This window comes from Chrysemys picta, chromosome 4 (genome assembly GCF_011386835.1).
Source record: "Chrysemys picta bellii isolate R12L10 chromosome 4, ASM1138683v2, whole genome shotgun sequence".
Taxonomy (NCBI): Eukaryota; Metazoa; Chordata; order Testudines; family Emydidae; genus Chrysemys; species Chrysemys picta.
Genome location: NC_088794.1, coordinates 127133199 through 127155503, shown reverse-complemented (window position 1 = coordinate 127155503; position 22305 = coordinate 127133199). Strand labels below are relative to the sequence as shown.

Here is a 22305-nt window from a genome sequence, read left to right as displayed (position 1 = left end):
ATAATTGCTTATCCACTATGACCCCTACATTTATAAGAACAAAATCTCCTTTTTGCTATATATTGCCAGAAAGTAAGTATATAAAAGCAATAGAAGAAGTACCAGCAACCAACAGGCAGGCAACATTTAATGAACTTTTGTAGAAAATGGCCTTTATGGAAGTGAGAATCTCAACTTTCAAGTGTCGCACAATTTAAGAAAAAAAATAAATCTAAGTTGCTGATTTTTAGTGCACCTTCATTTCGAGAAGTCTCTCTCTACCAAATCATATCATAAGATCAAGAACATCTCAGATGTAATTGGATTCAGTATTTTAAGCAGCAAATTCCAGAAATTCTTCAAGTCAGCAAGTTAGTTTAGAAAGGGGCCTGGAATGAGAGACTGGAAGTTTATGTGGCAGTTAAGTGGAAAAACTAGAGTTAAAGTTAATGAATTTTTAATAATTTTGCATCCTCAAGTCACTTTGTTTGTTTCTTTTCCCAAACCTATTTGCATATTTTTATGAAAAGGGTCTATTGAACTGGCCTTAACACCACCGAATCTGATAATGGAATTGACTCAGCTGTTTTTTTAAACAATGTGTCAGTCCATTTTATTCCTCAGTTCTGAACACCTCTTGTTCTGTGGCCATTTGTTCAGATCAGAGAATAAGAGAAAAACAGTTCTTTTATAAAAGCCCAGGAAGACAAGACCAAGCTGAACTATGATGCTCAATATTATAAATGCATCTCTGCAATATGGAACCAAAGGCACTTCTCATGACAAGGGTGTACTGGAGCATGCATTTAAGTATTCTAGAGGATAATACCTGCCAAGTAATCACGTTGCTGGATTGCATATACTACAGAGCAGGAGGCTTGCTGATATATTTGTTCTTGCACTTTTAATCTAACAGCTCGTAATGAACTAGATGGAATATGTGCATCACAGATTCAAAATGAAATAGCTTTAATTTCTAACAAATATTGTATTATCTCTCAAACAGCCTCTTATTTTAGTAGACTGGAAAAAAGAAGGCACACTATGAGGCTATTTCCTCAGGCAATTTGATAAAATATAAGATAAGTAATTTGTTATGAGTACTGTCTTGCTCCCTGGTCTATGTTTTCCTGGAATACTTTTGTTAACACAGTAAGTATAAAATGGGTGGACTGAAAACCAGATAAAGCTGAAGGGAAGGCTATAAACATAGTATGTTGGTATAAATAGCTAATCTCTGCAAAAATAAAATAATGAGAGGAGTGAAATACAAAAAACAAATTATTGTTGAAAAAAAGAAATGAAGGACCATTTTGCTAATATCCAGTTTTCTCTAGAGGGAAAAAATCCTATTTTGAACTGGTTAGATGTTCTAGAATAGAAACCAATTGTAAGAAGGCAGCCCTGTTTGGAGCATCCTTCTACAGTAGTCCATGGTATGACACGTGCACCTGCCTCAGTTTCTCCTACGTCCGGCCATAAAAAGAACAGTCTTTCCCAGTCTCCACTCAAAATCCCATCTTTGGGCATAATTTACTCAGATACACATACAATAATACATAGAACCCTCACAGTAAAAACCATTCTCCCAATTCCCATAGTAAAACATAGAAATGTACAGTGATTTTCCAAGCTCCTTGCTAGTGAGTTCACAGTACTGTTTCCAGTTTCCTTCTGCCCTTGTTCCAGGGTCCCACACCTCTAGGCCATCATCCTGAGAGTTACCAACCCCATGATTCTTCTGCCTAAATCACAGTCTATCAAATCAGCCCTTTTCCACCTCCCAGTACTGACTATTCAGCTTAGGAAGGTACTAAAACTAACCCTCTGCTGGTCTACTAGCCCTCAGCCCTTTTCAGCCTCCCATCACTGTCTCTCTGACTAAGGACGGTCAGCAGGCTAGTCCCTTTTGCTGACTCCTAGCTCTCAGCCTCCTAGCATTAGCTCTTCTAGCCCAGAACAGTCACCAAACTATCCTCCCTGCTCTCGACCTAGCCAATTCCTCCATCCTCCCAAGAAAGGCCTACAGAGATTTCCACTCTCTACAAACTGTCTCTCCCAAGAAGCTCTCACCTACCCCTTTTCTAGCTTCTCCAGTTTCTGCTCTCAGGCAGTCCTGACTCACCAAGTCTCTCTCTCACTGGATCTCCCCCCACTGGGTCCAGGTGCCCTCTTTTAAACCCAGTTGGAGTGAGCTGTTGAAGCACAGGTGCACTGGCCCTGCTCCCTCTTACAGGGTCAGTGTCAACTTGTGACATCAACCCTTTTTAATACATCTTGTTGTACAGAAAAAACTATCATAAAAATATAAGAAAACCTGTGAGCCTCAGCCATGCAACTCTTCCTATATTACCCACCACCTTACCCCTGTCACTGAGAATATAAGGAAAAATTCAAGAAAGAAAATAGTTTGCAACTGTTACAATAATTTTTTTCACCTCATTTCTAAAGGTTTCTGGGATTGGATTGCTCAGAATGTTCTTAATGGAACATGAAACTTTTCATATTTACTGGAGGACAGTGATTCAAATACAGCTCAGGTCAGTAATGAGCCAAATTTGTTTCCAACAGTCTGAAATAAGCGATATCAATCCATTTCTTAGAAGACAGTTGACCATGTCATGAAGATCACCATCAAAATGACACATATGTTGGCAGATTCAGCTAAAAACAAAGATTTCAAGGATATGAAGAAACTTCATTTCTACACATGGTCCCCTTCAAACTATGGATGGATGAGTCATATTGTCAAAGAAACTGGCAGAAACTTAATTTCTAATCCTCAGGCACTAAGGCACCCCATGGATATAGCACTTCAGTTTCCACGACTTTCAGTCTGGCACCTTACTCAAGCATTAAATTACACACATTGAAAAAGAGCTGTTGCAATGATGTTGAAAATGAAGCAGTCCTCAAAATCACTAGATATGCCACAAATTAGCTCTTCAGAACTAAATTTTCCAGCAGCAGTCTTTAAGTTAGCGTTGCATTTCTTTATGTCCAATACAGACATACCCACCCTACTAATTATAGACAAATTCAGATTGCTTTTTAGTGAGAGGCTGTACAATGGACCTAGACAAAGGTGACCTGTAGTCTAGTTTCTCTCACATTCTGTCAATGTTCTTCACTGGCTTAACCATTAGGTAAACACCGGAAACAGGTAAGGGAAGGATAGATCAACCTCTAGGTTCGTAACTGATCTTAAACATTTTGGAACCATCATGAACTGAAACAACACATTTTGTGATGTGAAAATTCTGGCTGAATGATCAGCTTTTTCCTCTTCTGATACATTCAGTTTTCTTAGAGTGGGATCCTTATCTTAACAGACATAGGAGTACAACTTATACTGGGATTTAGTCATAATAGACTCTTAGAAGGAGCTCTGAAATTCCCCTGTTAAAGAACAGATACTAAATACTGTGCATACTAACAGATTATTTAAATTAAAAAAACTGTACCTGAGGAGAGACTGTTTAGGCCATGTTAAAACAGGTTCAAAACGTATGCAGTTTCAGACTGAGCAAGTTGACACTCCTCCAACCTTTATTTCAATGTAAGCAGAGTCAGAACGAGCTCTACCCTCACATCTGGTGGTGAATTGTGGTGAGTTGTGGAAAAGAACTTCAGGGGCTGATCTTGTTTGCATAGGCACACCCACCCCGCCTAGCATGAGCCCACAGCAGCCCAAATGGTCACTTTGGCTGCTGAGGGATCCCCAGTTTCTCTGTTATTGGGGCAGGAAGAATAAAGTGTTGTTACCCTGATTATCTGAATCAAGGACAGTGGAACTGTTTTATGACAGAGGGACTCGCCATTAACTAAGTAGCACTCTCTAGACAAGGGATATGGGTTCCAAAACCCAGTGAATTGAGAGAGGATGGGGACAGGCATTTGTACCTGATGGTATGGGCCCCTTTTGAGGGCCTGAAACACCAATTGCACCTCCTCCTCTCTCCACTGTGGAATATCAGAGCTAATTTTGATTCCATTAGGAGTCTAGTTACAGGCTGCAAAACCCCACGGAGAGGCAGGGCAGTTGGCCTCGGACCACATAAGGTGCCCCTTAACACCCCCGGGACTCCCCAGGCTGGGAGGTAAAACTCTGCAGATAAACTTTTGAACTCTGGCGCTGCCCTGACCAGGGACAGAGGCTTTTGGGCTGTTGGACTTTTGGGTGATTTTTGGGGTGCTGGACTTAAGACCCTGAGGGGAAAAGGACACTGCCAAACTTACTTGGGGGTGGGTCTTTTGCTCATGGTTTGTGTTATGAATCTTGTTTGTGGTGTTTCCCCAACATAATGCTGCATTGTTTCCCTCCTTTATTAAAAGGATTTTGCTACACTCAGACTCCTTGCTTGCAAGAGGGGAAGTATTGGTTCCTAGAGGCATCCGGGGGGTGGTATGTAATTGTCCCAGGTCACTGGGTGGGGGCTCGAGCTGGTTTTGCATTGTGTTATTGAAACGGAATCCCTAGGTACTGAACCTGGCCCTTATTGCTGCCAACTCCGTCGGACAGAAGGGTTACACCAGCAAGAGCTTGAGAGAGCCTGAGATCTTTGAAAGAGCTGAGTCAGTAATATTGTTATCTATTGCATTCTTTACAGGACTAAAACTATCAGCATTGCTGGTCTTAGGTTGTTGCAAGAACTTATTTAATGCTAGCAATCAGTTCCCTTTGATCTGAGTATTTCCTTTGAGTCTTAGGCAGCAGTAGTCCAATTTAAGTATTACTTATCACAAAGTCTAAATAGCGATGAGCAGCCACTAGTTATTGTTGGACTTTAAAAATAAATAAATAAAGCAAATAATGCAGAAAAATGCAGCAACAAAAATAGATGGAAATGTGTTTGAAGGAACAGCATTTAAGAGACCAGAGGCTAATCTGAAAGCTGTGACTATTAAAACAGATTTGTTCTTTGCTTTTTGTGAAATTGAATTAAAGTTCTGGCTTACTCTACAACAGGGGTCGGCAACGTTCGGCACGTGGCTCGCCAGGGTAAGCACCCTGGCGGGCCGGGCCAGTTTTATTTACCTGCTGATGCGGCAGGTTCGGCCGATCGTGGCCCCCACTGGCCGCAGTTCGCCGTCCCGGGCCAATGGGGGTGGCGGGAAGCGGCGCGGGCGAGCGATGTGCTGGCCGCAGCTTCTCGCTGCCCCCATTGGCCCGGGACGGCGAACCGCAGCCAGTGGGGGCCGCGATCGGCCAAACCTGCCACGTCAGCAGGTAAATAAACTGGCCCGGCCCGCCAGGGTGCTTACCCTGGCGAGCCGCGTGCCAAAAGTTGCTGACCCCTGCTCTACATTCAGCTGAATGACAACACACTGAACCAATGAAACACCAGAAATATCCCATCATTCAAAATAAATTCTTAGGCCCTCTCTTGATGGACAAAAATGATGTGTTGTTTAATAGTGTTAGTTCAACTCGATTGAAAAGAGCGGCAAAATGCAGGCCAATGCATTTGAAGCTATAGCACCTGGCTGTGTTGTAGCCATACATGGCTACAAATGTGTTAGCCCACATCTTAATGGGGCTTCTCAATCATGTTAAGTTAATTCAATTGAACTAACAAACACCTTTTTTGCCCATTAAGATATACCCATATTGGTTGACTACCATGCACATAGGGAATTCACCAAACAACTAATAATAGCTGATAAAACTTTTGTGGGCATTACATACACCATGGAAAACTAAACACAAAATATATAATTCTGGATGGTAGCATAAAAACCTCAATGCTTCTCTCACAGAAGATGGAATGAGGCTGAGGAAATGATGCCTGCCAATTTGTACCATTAAGATTGATTGGCCAAAAATTTCTCCATAGGCTGGCAGAGAATGGTAAACTTTATAGTACTGAGATTTTTACAGAAGAATGCAGAACATTTTTCTGGAAAAAATATACTAATTGTGATAATTAACAATTAAAATACATGTTCCATGTATACAGTGAATTAGTGTGGAAGATCAATAAGGAACATCCCCTTCTAATTAATATTGATACAACATGATCTTCAAATCATACTTACAAAAGCAGTTGTTTCTCTTGTTGCCTTTATTGCAATATTTTATTAGGAAAAAGGGTATATTCATAACTTCACATTTAGTAACTTACTCTGATTTTTGGCAAAACCCTCCGAAGTGTCTCTGCAGGATTCTGTTGCATCAGGACTGGAAGATTTGCAACCACACTTGTTCCTTGGATGTCTTGACCAGAACTTACAAAAAACACACACATTTTAAGTATTATAGTACAAGCTGTCCTCAAGTCACAGATTTCGTAGTGAGGACAATGACTATTCATACAACAACTATTATATATAACTATAACTATATATATCTCCTGAAGAAGGTTTTTTTTTAGTTTTAAGAAGATAGTTGAAGATAAGTCACACAAAAAATGAGCTGGATTAAATAAGCAACCATTTAGCAAATATAATGATCTCAATAAACTTTTTGTTTTGGCTTGAATTTACAGTTTTGTTTCTAAGTGGTACCAAAAGTTCCATAGAGTACTGAAGTTAAGAGTCAAACTATTATTACAGCAGTTAGAGCTGAAAAGATCTTCAAGAGTTCCACTAGAATTTCTAATTTCACCTATCAACATTTAACATTTTTTGAGGAACAAACATACATTAGTTGCTATATTCAGCTACAGACAACTAACCCAATTTAACTCTATTTTGTTAAATAAATACCACAATGCCTTTAAAAAACAGATATCTACCTGGTAAAAGTTTCTACAATAAACTGGAAACAAATGTAATTATTGTGGTTACATTCAATGGAGTCTAGAATGTCTGCATTGGAACACTGATGTTACAGGAAAGATTTTCTTTTTTCTGTGCATAGAAAACAGTATGGTGCATCAGTAGAAACATTCAAGAAGGTATTAGCTGATCATCAGAATTATTTTGTTAGTGCCCAGCAACTCGAATACATTTGTGATACTGGCAGACTAGTCAACCAGTGTCTGATCTATAACAGCTTAACAAGAGGCATTGCAATTGTAATCAAGACAATCCACTTATGTATGGTTATCAAAGAAATCTTAATTAGGCTAGCAATCCCCAACTCGTTCACTTTGTATTGATAAGGATCAAAAAATACTTGCTAATTGTATTTGTCTGTGGTTTACCTATGTCCTGTTAGAAGAAACCAAATTAGCTTGTAGATGCTAATTCTTTTTCCAAGTCTTATAATACTATTATTACTATACTCAATTGTCTCTAGATCAAGAGGGATATTAACATTTAAGTGAAACTTTGGAAGTAATAATGTCATTGTCCTCATGTCTCTTTGAAACTTATGATTGTGAAACATCTGTAAACTATTTTAGTAGTTTATGGCTCTTGCAAAGGGCATTATCTTTGAATGGCCCATTGAATAAAGATCACAGATTATCAGCATATGCTTTTCTTCCCAGTCTACATGGTGAAGTTGCCTGTCAGCTTGCCAGCATGGTTCAGCTTCAGCTATAAAAAAAAAAAGGAACCTCGGGCCTCATCCTGAATCTCTAGTCTGCTGAACTTTGAACAGGGAAAGTTTAAGCTTTGATCTGAGATCTTCCAAATATTTATTTTGAATACCCTGGAAAATAGTATGGAAAGACTTTAATACACTTTACATATAAGCTGCTTTTCGATTTTGACCCGTTGGAATAATTTCAAAGAAACTTTTGCAAGCCAACATATATAACATCACTGCTATATGAACACTGATAATCACTTGTATGTATATGATTTCTTGGCCATTAATAACTCTCTTCTTTTCCTTTATTAATAATTTTTAGTTAGTTTACTAAGGATTGGCTGACAGTGTGATATTTGGGTAAGATTTTAAATTCATATTGACCTGAGGATAAGTGTCCAATACTTTGGGATAGGTATAAATTTAAGTATGGTGAACAGAGTTTTCAGAAACCCCACACTATATTAGACGTGGTTGTTTAGATGGGAGCCAAAGGCTGGAATGCCTGAAGGGGACTGTGTTTGGCTTCTTGTTAACCAGTATGGTACTCCAGATTTGTTACTGGCTTGGTGTATCTAATTATAGAATAAACCACCTGTTTGGGGGATTGCCTGCCCTATTCCTTGTAGTCTTCCCTGAGTGTGGCATTCTCAGTGTGGCTCATGCCGTCACCCAGACACATTTGGTGTAGTCTGGTTAGGACACATATTACCACAGATTAATTGGGTTTGGATCAGAACCCTCATACTAATCAAAATTTAATTTTGATATTGAGAGTTTTAAGGGTTAAAGACAGGGGTCGGCAACCTTTCAGAAGTGGTGTGCCGAATCTTCATTTATTCCCTCTAATTTAAGGTTTCATGTGCCAGTAATACATTTTAACATTTTTAGAAGGTCTCTTTCTATAAGTCTATAATATATAACTAAACTATTATTGTATGTAAAATAAATAAGGTTTTTAAAATGTTTAAGAAGCTTCATTTAAAATTAAATTAAAATGCAGAGCCCCCCCGGACCGCTTGCCAGGACCAGGGCAGTGTGAGTGCCACTGAAAATCAGTTCGTGTGCCGCCTTCGGCAAAAATGCCATAGGTTGCCTACCCCTGGTTAAAGATAACTTACAATGAGTGAGCCATGAACATATGAGGATCTTGATAGAAAAGCCCTTGAAGATTTGTGCTCACAAAGGGAGTTATCCTTTAAGAAGAAAGCCCCAGATCAAGAACTGAAAAATTTGCTCAGGGACAGTGACCAGAAAGCAGGGCCTCAGTCTTCACCTGCCCCAGATGCAGCTACAGCTGAAGCAGTCAGAATGCAAACAGTGAAAGACAAGCAGCATCTTGAGCATGAAAAAGAAATGATAGAACTTCAATTAAGGGAGAAGCAAAAGATTGGTGAGATGGAAAAGGAGGAGCATAGGAGGTGCATGTAACAGCGGGATGCACTACTGAGGAAAAGGCTCATCGCAGGCAAATGGATGCACCAGAGGCAATTCTGGATTTAAGTAAAACTCAGAAGAAATTTATTGTCACTCAACAGAGTGATATTTCATTAAAGCAGGCCAGGGTTAATGCGCAGAATAATGCCCCCAACTGAGGAAGGACGGGGAAGATCTTTTGTGAAAGAGGGAATATTATTTAGTAGGGCTGTCAAGCAATAAAAAAAATTAATCGTGATTAATCACGCAATTAATCACACTGTTAAACAATAGAATACCATTTATTTAAATATTTTTGATGTTTTCTACATTTTGAAATATATTGATTATATTACAACACAGAATACAAAGTGTACAGTGCTCACTTTATATTCTTACAGAGGCCCCCCGGATTACGCAAACCCGACTTACACGAATCCGCACTTACGGAAAAAGTTCCATAAGCTAGAAATAGGAGGGTTTTTTGGTTTTCTTTTTTTGTTTTTTTGTGTAATGGTTGGGTATATATTTCCGGCTTACGCAAAATTCAAGTTCCAGAATGGAATGCTTGCGTAAGTCGGGAAGCATCTGTATTTTTGATTAAATATTTGCACTGTAAAAATGATAAAAAGAAATAGTATTTTTCAATTCACCTAATACAAGTACTGTAGTGCAATCTCTTTATCATGAAAGATGAACTTACAAATGTAGAATTATGTACAAAAATAACTGCCTTCAAAAATAAAACAATGTAAAATTTTAGAGCCTGCAAAGTCCACTCAGTCCTACTTCTTGTTCAACCAATTGCTCAGACAAACAAGTTCGTTTACATTTGCAGGAGATAATGCTGCCCGCTTCTTGTTTACAACGTCAGCTGAAAGTGAGAACAGGCTTTCTCATGACACTGTTGTAGCTGGCTTCACAAGATATTTACGTGCCAGATGCGTTAAAAATTCATATGTCCCTTCATGCTTCAACCACCATTCCAGAGGACGTGTCCATGCTGATGATGGGTTCTGCTCGATAACGATCCAAAGCAGTGCAGATTGACGCATGTTCATTTTCATTATCTGAGTCAGATGCCACCAGCAGAAGGTTGTTTTTCTTCTTTGGTGGTTTGGGTTCTGTAGTTTCCACATTGGAGTGTTGCTCTTTTAAGACTTCTGAAAGCACGCTTCACACCTCGTCCCTCTCAGATTTTTGGAAGGCACTTCAGATTCTTAAACCTTGGGTCAAGTGCTGCTGCTATCTTTAGAAATCTCACATTGGTACCTTCTTTGCGGTTTGTCAAATCTGTAGCGAAAGTGTTCTTAAAATGAACAATATGTGCTGGGTCATCATCCAAGACTGCTATAACATGAAATTTATGGAAGAATGATGGTAAAACAGAGCAGGGAACATACAATTCTCCCTCAAGGAGTCCAGTCACAAATTTAATCAACGCATTATTTTTTTAAACTAGCGTTATCAGCATGGAAGCATGTCCTCTGGAATGGTGGCCACAGCATGAAGGGATATATGAATGTTTAGCATATCTGGCATGTAAACACCTTGCACTGGTGGCTACAAATATGCCATGCAAATGCCTGTTCTCACTTTCTGGTGACATTGTAAATAAGAAGAGGGCAGCATTATCTCCTGTAAATGTAAACAAATTTGTTTGTCTTAGTTATTGGCTGAACAAGAAGTAGGACTGAGTGGACTTGTAGGTTTCAGATTGTTTTGTTTTTGAGTGCAGTTATGTAACAAAAAAAATCTACATTTGTAAATTGCACTTTTATGAAAAAGAGATTGCACTACAGCACTTGTATGAGGTGAACTGAAAAATACTATTTCTTTTGTTTATCATTTTTACAGTGCAAATATTTACCATCAAAAATAATATATATTTTGATTTCAATTACAACACAGAATACTATATATATATATATATATATATATATATGAAAATGTAGAAAAAAAGTCAAAATATTTAATACATTTCAGTTGCAATTAAAACTGTGATTAATTTTTTTATTCGCAATTAATTTTTTTGAGTTAACTGTGATTAATCAACAGCCCTATTATTTAGGGAAAAAGAGGCTTCCTGATGAAGTGTGTCAGCAAATAGTTATACCCTAAGGATATAGGAGAGATCTGCTCCAGTTAGCCCATGACGGGCCATTTTGGAGGTCATTTGGGAACACAAAGAACATGTGACAGGTTGAAGCAAAACTCCTATTGGCCACTTATGTATGACTCATTGAGGGCCTACTGTAGGAGCTGTGACTTGTGTCAGAAGTGCAAAGGATTTAAGGGACCTAGAAAAGTATCCTTGCAGCCTTTACCCATTAAAGGGGAGGCATTTGCCAGAGTGTCTGCAGATATTGTTGGACCTCTCACTAAATCTCCCAGGAATGCAAAGAAATATATTCTTGTGGTAGTAGATTTTGCTACTAGGTACCCTAAGGCGTAGCATTGTCTAACTTTGAAGCTGAGACCATGGCCACAGCTTTGTTCACTATCTTTAGCAAAGTGGGTTTTCTCAAAGAAATGTTAACAGACTATGGTAATAATTTTATATCTGTAGTTTTTCAGACGTTATGGGAGTTGTGTGGGGTAAAGCATTTGAAAGCTGCACTATACCGCCCTGAAACTAGTGGACTTGTAGAATGGTTCAATGGAACTCTAAAAGCCTTGCTTGGAATGCATGTTTCCAGGCATGAGGGCAACTGGGATGTGTTGCTCCCATATTTATTGTTCACGTATAGTGTCTCCCAAGAATCCACAGGGTTTGCTCCTTTTGATCTCTTGTATGTGGGGCATGTCAGCGGACGCTTAGATTTGATCTGTGACTCTTGGGAGGGTAATACCGAGGAAATAGAAAAGTCTATGGGAGATTACAGCCCTACATTTTCTATGACTTTATGATTGGTTGGGGATGGAGATACATATAGATCCAAAATTATTAAATAAAGTTGAGTTATGGCTGCAACAGTAACAATCTATAGGTGACCTTTTCTGTTAAAGATGATTATTTCGTATTCTAACAAATTGCTTAAATTTCTTCTTCTGATTGGCAGAGACAGCAAGACCTGAAGCAATGATCACAGGGTTGAGGTCCAGCACATCCTAAATTCTAATCCCATCCCTAAAAAATACTTGCTGTGCTGTCTTAAATCCAGATCAATAAACTTAACAGTCATTGCTTTAACCTCTCCACTTCACTTTCCCCATCAGTAAAATGGGAAAAATAATACTTATCTATTTACCTCAGAAGACTGTGGTGTGAATTAATATGTACTGCACTTTGAATTTGTAAAACATTATACAATTGCTTTTATTATTGCAGAGCAGCATAAAGCTTGACTTGACTTGACTGCAGAAAAACCTGAGAGTCTCTGGATTAAGTTTAGAAGTGTGAGCAATAAGGGTGATGTCGTGGTGGGAGTCTGCTATAGACCACCAGACCAGGGGGATAGAACTTACTAGATCACAGGCCCTGGTTCTCATGGGAGACTTTAATCACCCTGAAATCTGCTGGGAGAGCAATACTGCGGTGCACAGACAATCGAGGAAGTTTTTGGAAAGTGTAGGGGACAATTTCCTGGTGCAAGTGCTGGAGGAACCAACTAGGGGCAGAGCTCTTCTTGACCTGCTGCTCACAAACAGGGAAGAATTAGTAGGGGAAGCAAAAGTGGATAGGAACCTGGGAGGCAGTGACCATGAGATGGTCAAGTTCAGGATCCTGACACAAGGAAGAAAGAAGAGCAGCAGAACACGGACCCTGGACTTCAGAAAAGCAGACTTTGACTCCCTCGGGGAACTGATGGGCAGGATCCCCTGGGAGAATAACATGAGGGGGAAAGGAGTCCTGGAGAGCTGGCTGTGTTTTAAAGAATCCTTATTGAGGTTGCAGGAACTAACCATCCCAATGTGTAGAAAGAATAGTAAATATGGCAGGCGACCAGCTTGGCTTAACAGTGAAATCCTTGCTGATCTTAAACACAAAAAAGAAGCTTACTAGAAGTGGAAGATTGGACAAATGACCAGGGAGGAGTATAAAAATATTGCTCAGGCATGCAGGAGTGAAATCAGGAAGGCCAAATCACACTTGGAGCTGCAGCTAGCAAGAGATGTTAAGAGTAACAAGAAGCGTTTCTTCAGGTATGTTAGGAACAAGAAGAAGGTCAAGGAAAGTGTGGGCCCCTTACTGAATGAGGGAGGCAACCTAGTGACCGAGGATGTGGATAAAGCTCATATACTCAATGCTTTTTTTGCCTCTGTCTTCATGAACAAGGTCAGCTCCCAGACTACTGCATTGGGCAGCACAGCATGGGGTGGAGGTGACCAGCCCTCTGTGGAGAAAGAAGTCGTTCAGGACTATTTAGAAAACCTGGACGAGCACAAGTCCATGGGGCCGGATGTGCTGCATCCAAGGGTGCTAAAGGAGTTGGCGGATGTGATTGTAGAGCCATTGGCCATTAACTTTGAAAACTCATGGCAATCGGGGGAGGTCCTGGATGACTGGAAAAAGGCTAATGTAGTGCCCATCTTTAAAAAAGGGAACAAGAAGGATCTGGGGAACTACAGGCCAGTCAGCTTCACCTCAGTCCCTGGAAAAATCATGAAGCAGGTCCTCAAGGAATCAATTCTGAACCACTTAGAGGAGAGGAAAGTGATCAGGAACAGTCAGCATGGATTCACCAAGGGCAAGTCATGCCTGACTAACCTAATTGCCTTCTATGAGGAGATAACTGACTTTGTGGATGAGGGGAAAGCAGTGGATGTGTTATTCCTTGACTTTAGCAAAGCTTTTGATACCGTCTCCCACAGTATTCTTGCTGGCAAGTTAAAGACGTATGGCCTGGATGAATGGCCTATAAGGTGGATAGAAAGCTGGCTAGATCGTCTGGCTCAACGGGTAGTGATCAATGGCTTCATGTCTAATTGGCAGACGGTATCAAGCGGAGTGCCCCAAGGGTCGGTCCTGGGGCCGGTTTTGTTCAATATCTTCATTAATGATCTGGAGGATGGCGTGGACTGCACTCTCAGCAAGTTTGCAGATGACACTCAACTGAGAGGAGTGGTAGATATGCTGGAGGGTAGGGATAGGATACAGAGGGACTAGACAAATTAGAGGATTGGGCCAAAAGAAATCTGATGAGGTTCAACAAGGACAAGTGCAGAGTCCTGCACTTAGGACGGAAGAATCCCATGCACTGCTACAGACTAGGGACCCGAATGGCTAGGAAGCAGTTCTGCAGAAACGGACCTAGGGGTTACCATGGATAAGAAGCTGGATATGAGTCAACAGTGTACCTTTGTTGCCAAGAAGGCTAACGGCATTTTGGTCTGTATAAGTAGGGGCATTGCCAGCAAATCGAGGGATGTGATCATTCCCCTCTATTCGACATTGGTGAGGCCTCATCTGGAGTACTGTGTCCAGTTTTGGGCCCCTCACTACAGGAAGGATGTGGAAAAATTGGAAAGTGTCCAGCGGAGGGCAACAAAAATGATTAGGCGGCTGGAGCACATGACTTATGAGGAGAGGCTGAGGGAACTGGGATTGTTTAGTCTGCAGAAGAGAAGAATGAGGGGGGATTTGATAGCTGCTTTCAACTACCTGAAAGGGGGTTCCAAAGAGGATGGATCTAGACTGTTCTTAGCGGTAGCAGATGACAGAACAAGGAGTAATGGTCTGAAGTTGCAGTGGGGGAGGTTCAGGTTGGATATTAGGAAAAACATTTTCACTAGGAGGATGGTGACGTACTGGAATGGTTTACCTAGGGAGGTGGTGGAATCTCTTCTTTAGAGGTTTTTAAGGTCAGGCTTGACAAAGCCCTGGCTGGGATGATTTAGTTGGGGATTGGTCCTGTTTTGAGCAGGGGGTTGGACTAGATGATCTCCTGAGGTCCCTTCCATCCCTGATATTCTATGATTCTATGACTCCATCATGTCACTTTCCTCTCACAGCAGCAGGTTTAAGAATGTTAATTGTAATTTAAAACTTTATTTTACAATATTCAGTTGTATATATTTTTTCATCTTCTGATCTTTCAGAATACCACATTGAAATACATACAAAGGACACTGAAATTCCACAACATGAGTATATACTAGAATATTAACTAAAATGTTATCCAATCAAAGGTTGACAATTAATCTTCAGAATAACAAACAGTTTTAGTGATATCTAGAAACTGTTTTGGAGCCAAATTAGTCTAAACGCTAATAGAAATAGTTTCACAAATAAGATATAGAAAAATAACATTCATGATAAAGATTTTGCATGTTGGCTATCCAACTCTTCTCCTTTTCTCATTCCCTGTTTCTTTCTACCTTATCTCAAGAATGTAGACTGTAATTTTACCAAGAATGCAACTATAGTTTACAATAACATCCAACTTGAGAAGTGCATCAACATTTTGGTTTTTTTTTAAATACATCTATTAAAATAACTAGGCTACTTCCCTAACTGAAATTAGGATGGCATTCTTAAAAATATTATGACCCACTTGTATAGCTAATTATCATATCACTTTTAAATACATAATGCTCCAGTAGAAGGCAGGAGGTCTCATTAAGTGTCTTATCTGCACTAGTGTTCCCTGGTTTAAAAATGTTATCCACAAACACAGTTATGTTAGCCAGTTTCAACAGCTCATAGCTATATCCAAATCTTTTTTTTAAAACCATTCAAAATTAGGGTGAACTAGATTAGAGAACAGAAAATTTAAAAAGACAATTTAAGTACAATTTTACAAAGTTTCCAGAACATGTTTTTAAACCTCTATTTAAAACTGAATGAAAGGATGTTATTAACTCAGTTACCATGAATGAGTTTACATTAAATGATGAGTTATTTTGTGATGGACGTGGTTTGTTGCTTTGTTTTTCTTTTAAATCAAACATCAATATTTCATTATTTTATTTCAAGCAATAACACTAATGTGTCTAATGTTCATTATGTGCGTGTTAGTGATTTGTTTAATACTTCTTCGAAGGCTCACATGCTAATCACATTACTTGCACAATTCCAACGAAATCTTAGAGAAACAAAAGCATTACCTGGCTGAAGGACAGTGATTTGCTTTCTGAAATTCAGCAAAATGGAATTTAACAGTACATCTTAATCAACAGATACTATGACAAAATACAATCAGCTTTGTGAATAAGAAACAAAGAAAAGGAGTGCCTTCCCCTTTAAATGAGAACTACTCACAGTGAGTGGCTCACTGCCAATTCAGAATTTGGAGCTGGAGGCATTTCAACACCTCCACACAGCCTGTAATTTTCCAACTGTGGAAGATTTTTCTTATATTACTACTGAAGCAGTAGCATTGTGGATTCTTTTCTTTAGCTATTCAGGTCTCCAGAATTAAAGTGAATTATCTCTAAATGTTCAGATTATGACAGTTTTAATACTGTAAAATGTACCAATATAAATGCTACATAGTTATTTCCTTCAGAGGTCACAGTAAATGCAATGTTATAGAGAAACTGTTTCTTTATTACTAGCACTAACTGCAGGAAAGCTCTGTCAGAGTCCTATACTTTAAGGCAATTTAGATCACCCTTTTTTGTAAGCAAATTTCATGCAGACAATATCATTTATGTACAAAAATTCAGAACTAAATCTTTGGGTATTTTTCCCATCTTTCTTCAGTTTGTAACCATGGACATATTCACAACATTGTGGGTCCAATTTTCAAAAAAACTCTCTAAAATTGCATCTTCAAAATATAATGTTGGGAACATTAATAAAAAAATCCTGCATGCAGATTGTGCAGACAGAAAATATGGCCAAATTTAAACTTGGCACAACTGTACAGCCTTATGTGTATATAACATAATGTGACTGTGTGAATATTATTATTATTATTATTATTATTATTAGTCTGAGTTTGGAATGACATCACAAGTAATGATAAAAATCTTTGTATCACATCATCTGTTTTGTTTCACCATGTATTTTAGAGAAACAAAATTATAGAAAATGTTTAGAACTTGAAACTATTGTATTGTTACTACTTCGGACATGTGCAGAAGAACTTTGAATCCAATCCTGCAAGCCCACCTTACATGGAACTCCAGTTGAAGTCAACAGGGAGAACTTAAGAGATAGGGCTCTTTTTTTACTGAAAAGGTTGAGAAAGTTCCTGACATTGAACAGCAAGTGATATGAAATTTTTAAAGAAGCACCTTAAAGAAAATAAACATCTAGAAGAATCACATTATCGAAGGCCAGATCTATAACCCTTACTAATGCTGAACAGTAGTTAATCACACACAAGAACATCCTATTGATATGAGTAACAGTTTCAGAATCTGGCCCTAAATAAGAAAGAAAATAAGAAAAGCAAAATTACACAGGAAGCTCATTAATAATTGTGGATTACCACTGTATACTGCAGATGACCAGTACATCCTTCACCATGTCCTGTACTAAATGCTAAGAAATTGAATCCAGAATATCTAATGTTCATATACTTATAGTTCACAAAAATCAAAACAAAATCAAGATTCAACTCACACTTCTCCTGTGATTCCCCCAAATGTGAATGTTAATAATAAAAAAAAGGTAATCACCCATCACCAAATACATTGCTTTTTAAAAAGTAAGACAACCTCTTGTGGGTCTCCATGTATTTTCTGTATTATCTATTTGAGGCCAGATGCTACAAACACTTTCTACTGGACATAAAAAATAACTGCTTTTAACTTGAGTAGTCCCATTGAAATCATAGTCTGCACTCAGAACTAAGTGTTTCCAGGTTTGGACCTTTACTATGGAAGCTCCTCAGGGCACAAAATATGTTTTCTTTGTGGTCTTGAATGGTGTTTTAATTGTCTTAATGTCTTAATTAATGGAGATATCCCATCTCCTAGAACTGGAAGGGACCTTGAAAGGTCATTGAGTCCAGCCCCCTGCCTTCACTAGCAGGACCAAGTACTGATTTTGCCCCAGATCCCTAAGTGGCCCCCACAAGGATTGAACTCACAACCCTGGGTTTAGCAGGCCAACGCTCAAACCACTGAGCTATCCCTCCCCCCACTTACACTGTTGGTGTTTAACAAAAAATAAACAGCAAACCTGGGCATAACTTAAAGGAAATAAAGTCCTTAGAGAAATTAAATGCACCTGTTACCTAGAAAATGATCATCAGAACTATTAAATATTTATATCTACTAATACAGTACTACTAAACATCAACCCCTGTAGACATTTAGTGTGCATATTGTATTAATCTTTGGAAATCTGGGCCAGATCCAACAAATCTTTCCTATGGGGAGTAGTCCTCTCTCACATGAGAGAAGGTTTGCAGCAATCAGTCGTATATTAACTGTATTGTTAATCTTTTAAAATATTCTTAAAGTGCATTCAGAATTTTTTTTTTTAAAAATGAAGAGTCTGATAGTCCCTGACCTTCATTCAGGTACATGTGTCTCTGGAAGGAGGAGAGGGTACAAAATCTTCTCTCTCTTGGGCATCATGCAAAGGCCAAGAACTGCTACCCATATGCTCCCCAAGAGGTGCATATTACCCTAAAGCAGAAAGATAGATAAAGTGAGGGCAGGTCCATGACCCTACCTCCCTTCTGCACTGGCCTGAAGAGTGTGGTGCATTCTGCTTTATGCTGCATACCAGAGAATGATGAGGCACAATGTCTCTCCAAGCTCATACTTAGCCAGTGCAACTGCATACTGCCCCTTACTTAGGACTGTGGCTAAATACTGCAACCTAGCTCAAAAGATTCGTCAGCTGGTTACGGATGAATTACTTTGTGCTGTACGTCTATTATTATTTCTTAAATTTAGTAACCCTTATAAACCCACAGGCTCTAACGAATGCGTGTGTAGCCTGTAATAGTGATTCAGTGCCTTGGATGAGAGAATATCATGTTTGGAAGACTCTGAAGCCACGTGTTGTGTATTTTGTGTCCTGGTTATTTAATTTGCACTTCTGCAAAAGAAGCGTTGAATGTGAAGGAATCTTATACTGGCAAATCAACCAATTATGACAGCATAGTGCAATTTGCAAGCATGCCTACTGACTGACAGTTCTACTCAATTTGTGAAAATTGTGTCAAACTGTAAACACTCACACCTTTTGTCTCTAAAACACCAGTTCAAATCCAAGCAGGGGTACATAGTGTCATCTAGAGCCTGCCAGGGAGACCAGAGATCCTGGTCCAGTCTTTTTGTGTAAAGAAGAGGGTGAAGATGTAAAGATCAGACATGCCTACAGCTCATGAGCTCTCCAGGGAACAAGCCTGAACAATATTAAAAGAGAAATAGGAAGATAGCTGGGGGCTATTTGTATAAATCAAGCCCAGAGACTTGGAAGATCCTGGATATAGATGTCGCTAGACAGCCAGACCAGTATGAGGAGGGAGGAAAGTCATCTTTGGAGGGATGTCTTTTGGAATGACTGTGACCTGGTATCCCTCTGAACTTTAAGGAAAGGGAGCTTTATTGTGTATTTTATTTACTCTGTACCAAGAGGGAAGAAACCCTAAGGAACTGTGTCTTTACTCCTGTAAACTTAGGGACAGGGTTGGCTATACGGGAAAGAGAGATGACAGAAGTAGGCTTGAGGAAGGTGGTAGAAAGAGTATGGGGCATGATCCAGAAGCCTGCCTTGTTTGTTTAGGGCCCAAGACTGTAGTTCTCAATATAAGGAGGGCATGAGCTCCGCTTTGACTCCTTGCCTGTAAAGGAAGACATTGTTAAGCAGCACGTAGTAACCAAAAGTTGTATTTTTTTCTGATGGCTGCTCAGTGGCATATGGGAAATGAGTTTGGTGGTCTCAGTCAAATTCCTGGTAGACAAGCGTCCACTAAAAAGAAGAGAGAAAGTAAACAAAAAAAAAAAACATACATCATCACAACTGGCAATCCTTAATAGAATGGGCATGGAGAATGAACTTCAACTATTCTTGTACACTGAAAAGTGGCCAACCCAGTTCAAGGGTGAGGACATGGGTGGAACACTGTGTCTGTTTTGTGTAGACATGTAGGACATTAAGTCTCTACGGCTGTTGATCTGCCACCATTCAAGTGCTAACATTTACATATAAAATTATTTTAAAGAATTGTAAGAGTAACAAATAACACTAAAATAGTAGAATGAGATTTTCCGAAGTGTTTCATGTTGGCCTAAATCTGCTCCCATAGAAATCAATGGTAAAACACCATTGACTTCCATGGGAGCAAAATTAGGCCAACATAGTGTGCTGTTGAAAATCCCTCTCCTAGTCTTTATGAAATTTATATCTTGTTGGATACTGAAAGCTAGCGTGCCTCAGGGTTAGTGCCTCAATGCATTCAAGGGGTGCTGTATACAGCTTTCGTTATGACTGTGTATCCTGATACATGATCCTTTCGGCATAATTTCTAATCTGTTCCAGGTGTTAGGATTTAAGGGCCTAATCCTGCAAGGTGCTGAACCCCTTTGACTTCTGTTTTTATATAAATGGGAAATTGAGAGGGCTCAGTTCCTTGCAGGATTCAGCCTTTATAGGGATTAATGAACATCAACTCCCTTTCCAAGTTTTCAATTCTCCTCCTGTAAAGTGCACTGGTTGCCAAGGCAAACAACAAAAGCAGATAAATATCACTGTCAATAATAGCAACCGCATGGTCAACAAAGCTTCCTCATGCAGTACAAAGATTAGTTACTAATTATGTAAAATTAATCTATGATTCTATGTAGTCTTCATTTACTTTTAATTTTAAGATTTTGATACAACATTTACAATGATTTAAAAATCATTACACTTCTGTCTAATTTTTAAACTTATTATTATTACAAGTAACATCTAACATTACTTAACTAGTAGAAGGGTTTTTTGTACTTTTGACATTGTTTATTTTAATATGGCAATAGAGGAAAGAAAAACTTATTAAAAAGTAGGAAAATATGCTTGTCGTCAGCCTGCAGATATATTGACAGATGTGGTGCTTTAGTCTATTTTTAAAAAAAGACTAGATTTCTAGTGTTCCTTTAACATAAGAAAATGATATTTTCTGTAGACGAGACATCTGTTCCTTCCACCATTGCAACCCATATCTGCTATGCAATAGTTCTTGCTTTCATGTCAGGAAACGTTAACTATGCTCACATTTTAATTATAGCGCTATAAATAGAAGTTATTATGTAACAACAACAGAAATAAAAGTATCTAATAATTTACTTAGCTGACATTGTAATAACTATATGAAAACTTGACCCAATCCCATAGAAGGAACTATCATTCTGATACAATCACTTCACCTTAAGACCACAAGTTGCGCAAAGAATGACAAGAAGCAGAACTACAAATTGAGTTGCTAAAATAAACACACCCATTACCAGGGAGACTCTACAGACAATACAGCTCTTGAAGGAAACTAGTAAGTGGGTTATGCCCTACCATGTCACAAGCTGTATCGTGATACTAAATAGACATCTGGGGATAGAAGAAAAACAACCCCAACAAAAAGGGAATTTACTAAGAATTTTTGATAGATTTTGAAACTGAGGCTATACATGAGATTTGGGAGCAAATTATTAAAAAGAAAGATGTTAGTATATCTATTAAATTGCAGAATTTTCTGATGGCAAATGATAGTAAAGAAATAGAAGAGACTGTCTTCATATAAAATTGGTATCAAATTTAAGAGATATTATACTGCTGTATTATATGTATGGGCCCCTGAGATCCAGCTTCCCTGGCATTAGGAGTGTGCTCATAAGACAGAGGGCAGAGTCAGATCACCTTGGCACTGCAGCAATTCCTAGCTTCCAGAACTAGAACTTTGGGGCCATAAACAGCCAAATATAATTTAAAGCACCCTTAAAGCTGCTTTAAATTACTCCAGGAGCCAAGGGCCCATTTCTGCATATACTTACACACACTTATCTTTATGCATGCAAGTAGTCCCATTAACTTGGAACTACCAAATGTTAAGAACACACAAATATTTCCAAGGTTGGGGCCCAAACATGTCTCTGGCTAGCCCCAAGATTGTTATGTTACTAAAATGGTGTAAAGCCACCTTGTCCTCCCATAAAAAGCTCAACTGGACAAAAGAATCTGGACTTGTATTTTTAAGCTTCTAAGAGGGTGTTGTAAATAAGAGACAACAAAAAATCTGAAACTATAAAATATAGTTGAGCTCTATTATAAGAAACACAGATGTCCCAATTATGATAGCCATGTCTGCCTTTTTACATTTGAATTTGCAACCCGTTTTCCATAGAATATCTGGTTTTCCAAAAACACTTTCCCTTCCTGCTCTTCTACTTCTTCCACTAAATGTGCCTCTGGGTTGTTTTACAGTGAATCTCAATAAAATCTACATAGACTTTAAACTATGAAAAAATAAATGAGTCAACTAACTTTCAGTGCCTTGCTTAATTTAACTTGTGTTACTAAATTCACCTCTACCCCGATATAACGCTGT

At 38.9% G+C, this 22305-nt stretch overlaps 1 protein-coding gene across 5 annotated transcripts in view; it reads right to left on the bottom strand.

The window, feature by feature from the left end:
- PPP4R4 (protein phosphatase 4 regulatory subunit 4) overlaps positions 1-22305 on the bottom strand; it is a 111941-nt gene that overhangs the window by 69235 nt on the left and 20401 nt on the right. For 4 of the 5 annotated variants that reach the window (XM_042858665.2, XM_005307491.5, XM_065595652.1 and 1 more), the window contains one exon: positions 6105-6207. The exons of the other annotated variant lie outside the window; for it this stretch is intronic. In XM_042858665.2, coding sequence (XP_042714599.1) covers positions 6105-6155 — 51 coding nt within the window. In that variant the 5' untranslated portion in view covers positions 6156-6207. The remainder of the gene's footprint in view (positions 1-6104; positions 6208-22305) is intronic. 5 annotated transcript variants of the gene reach the window in all.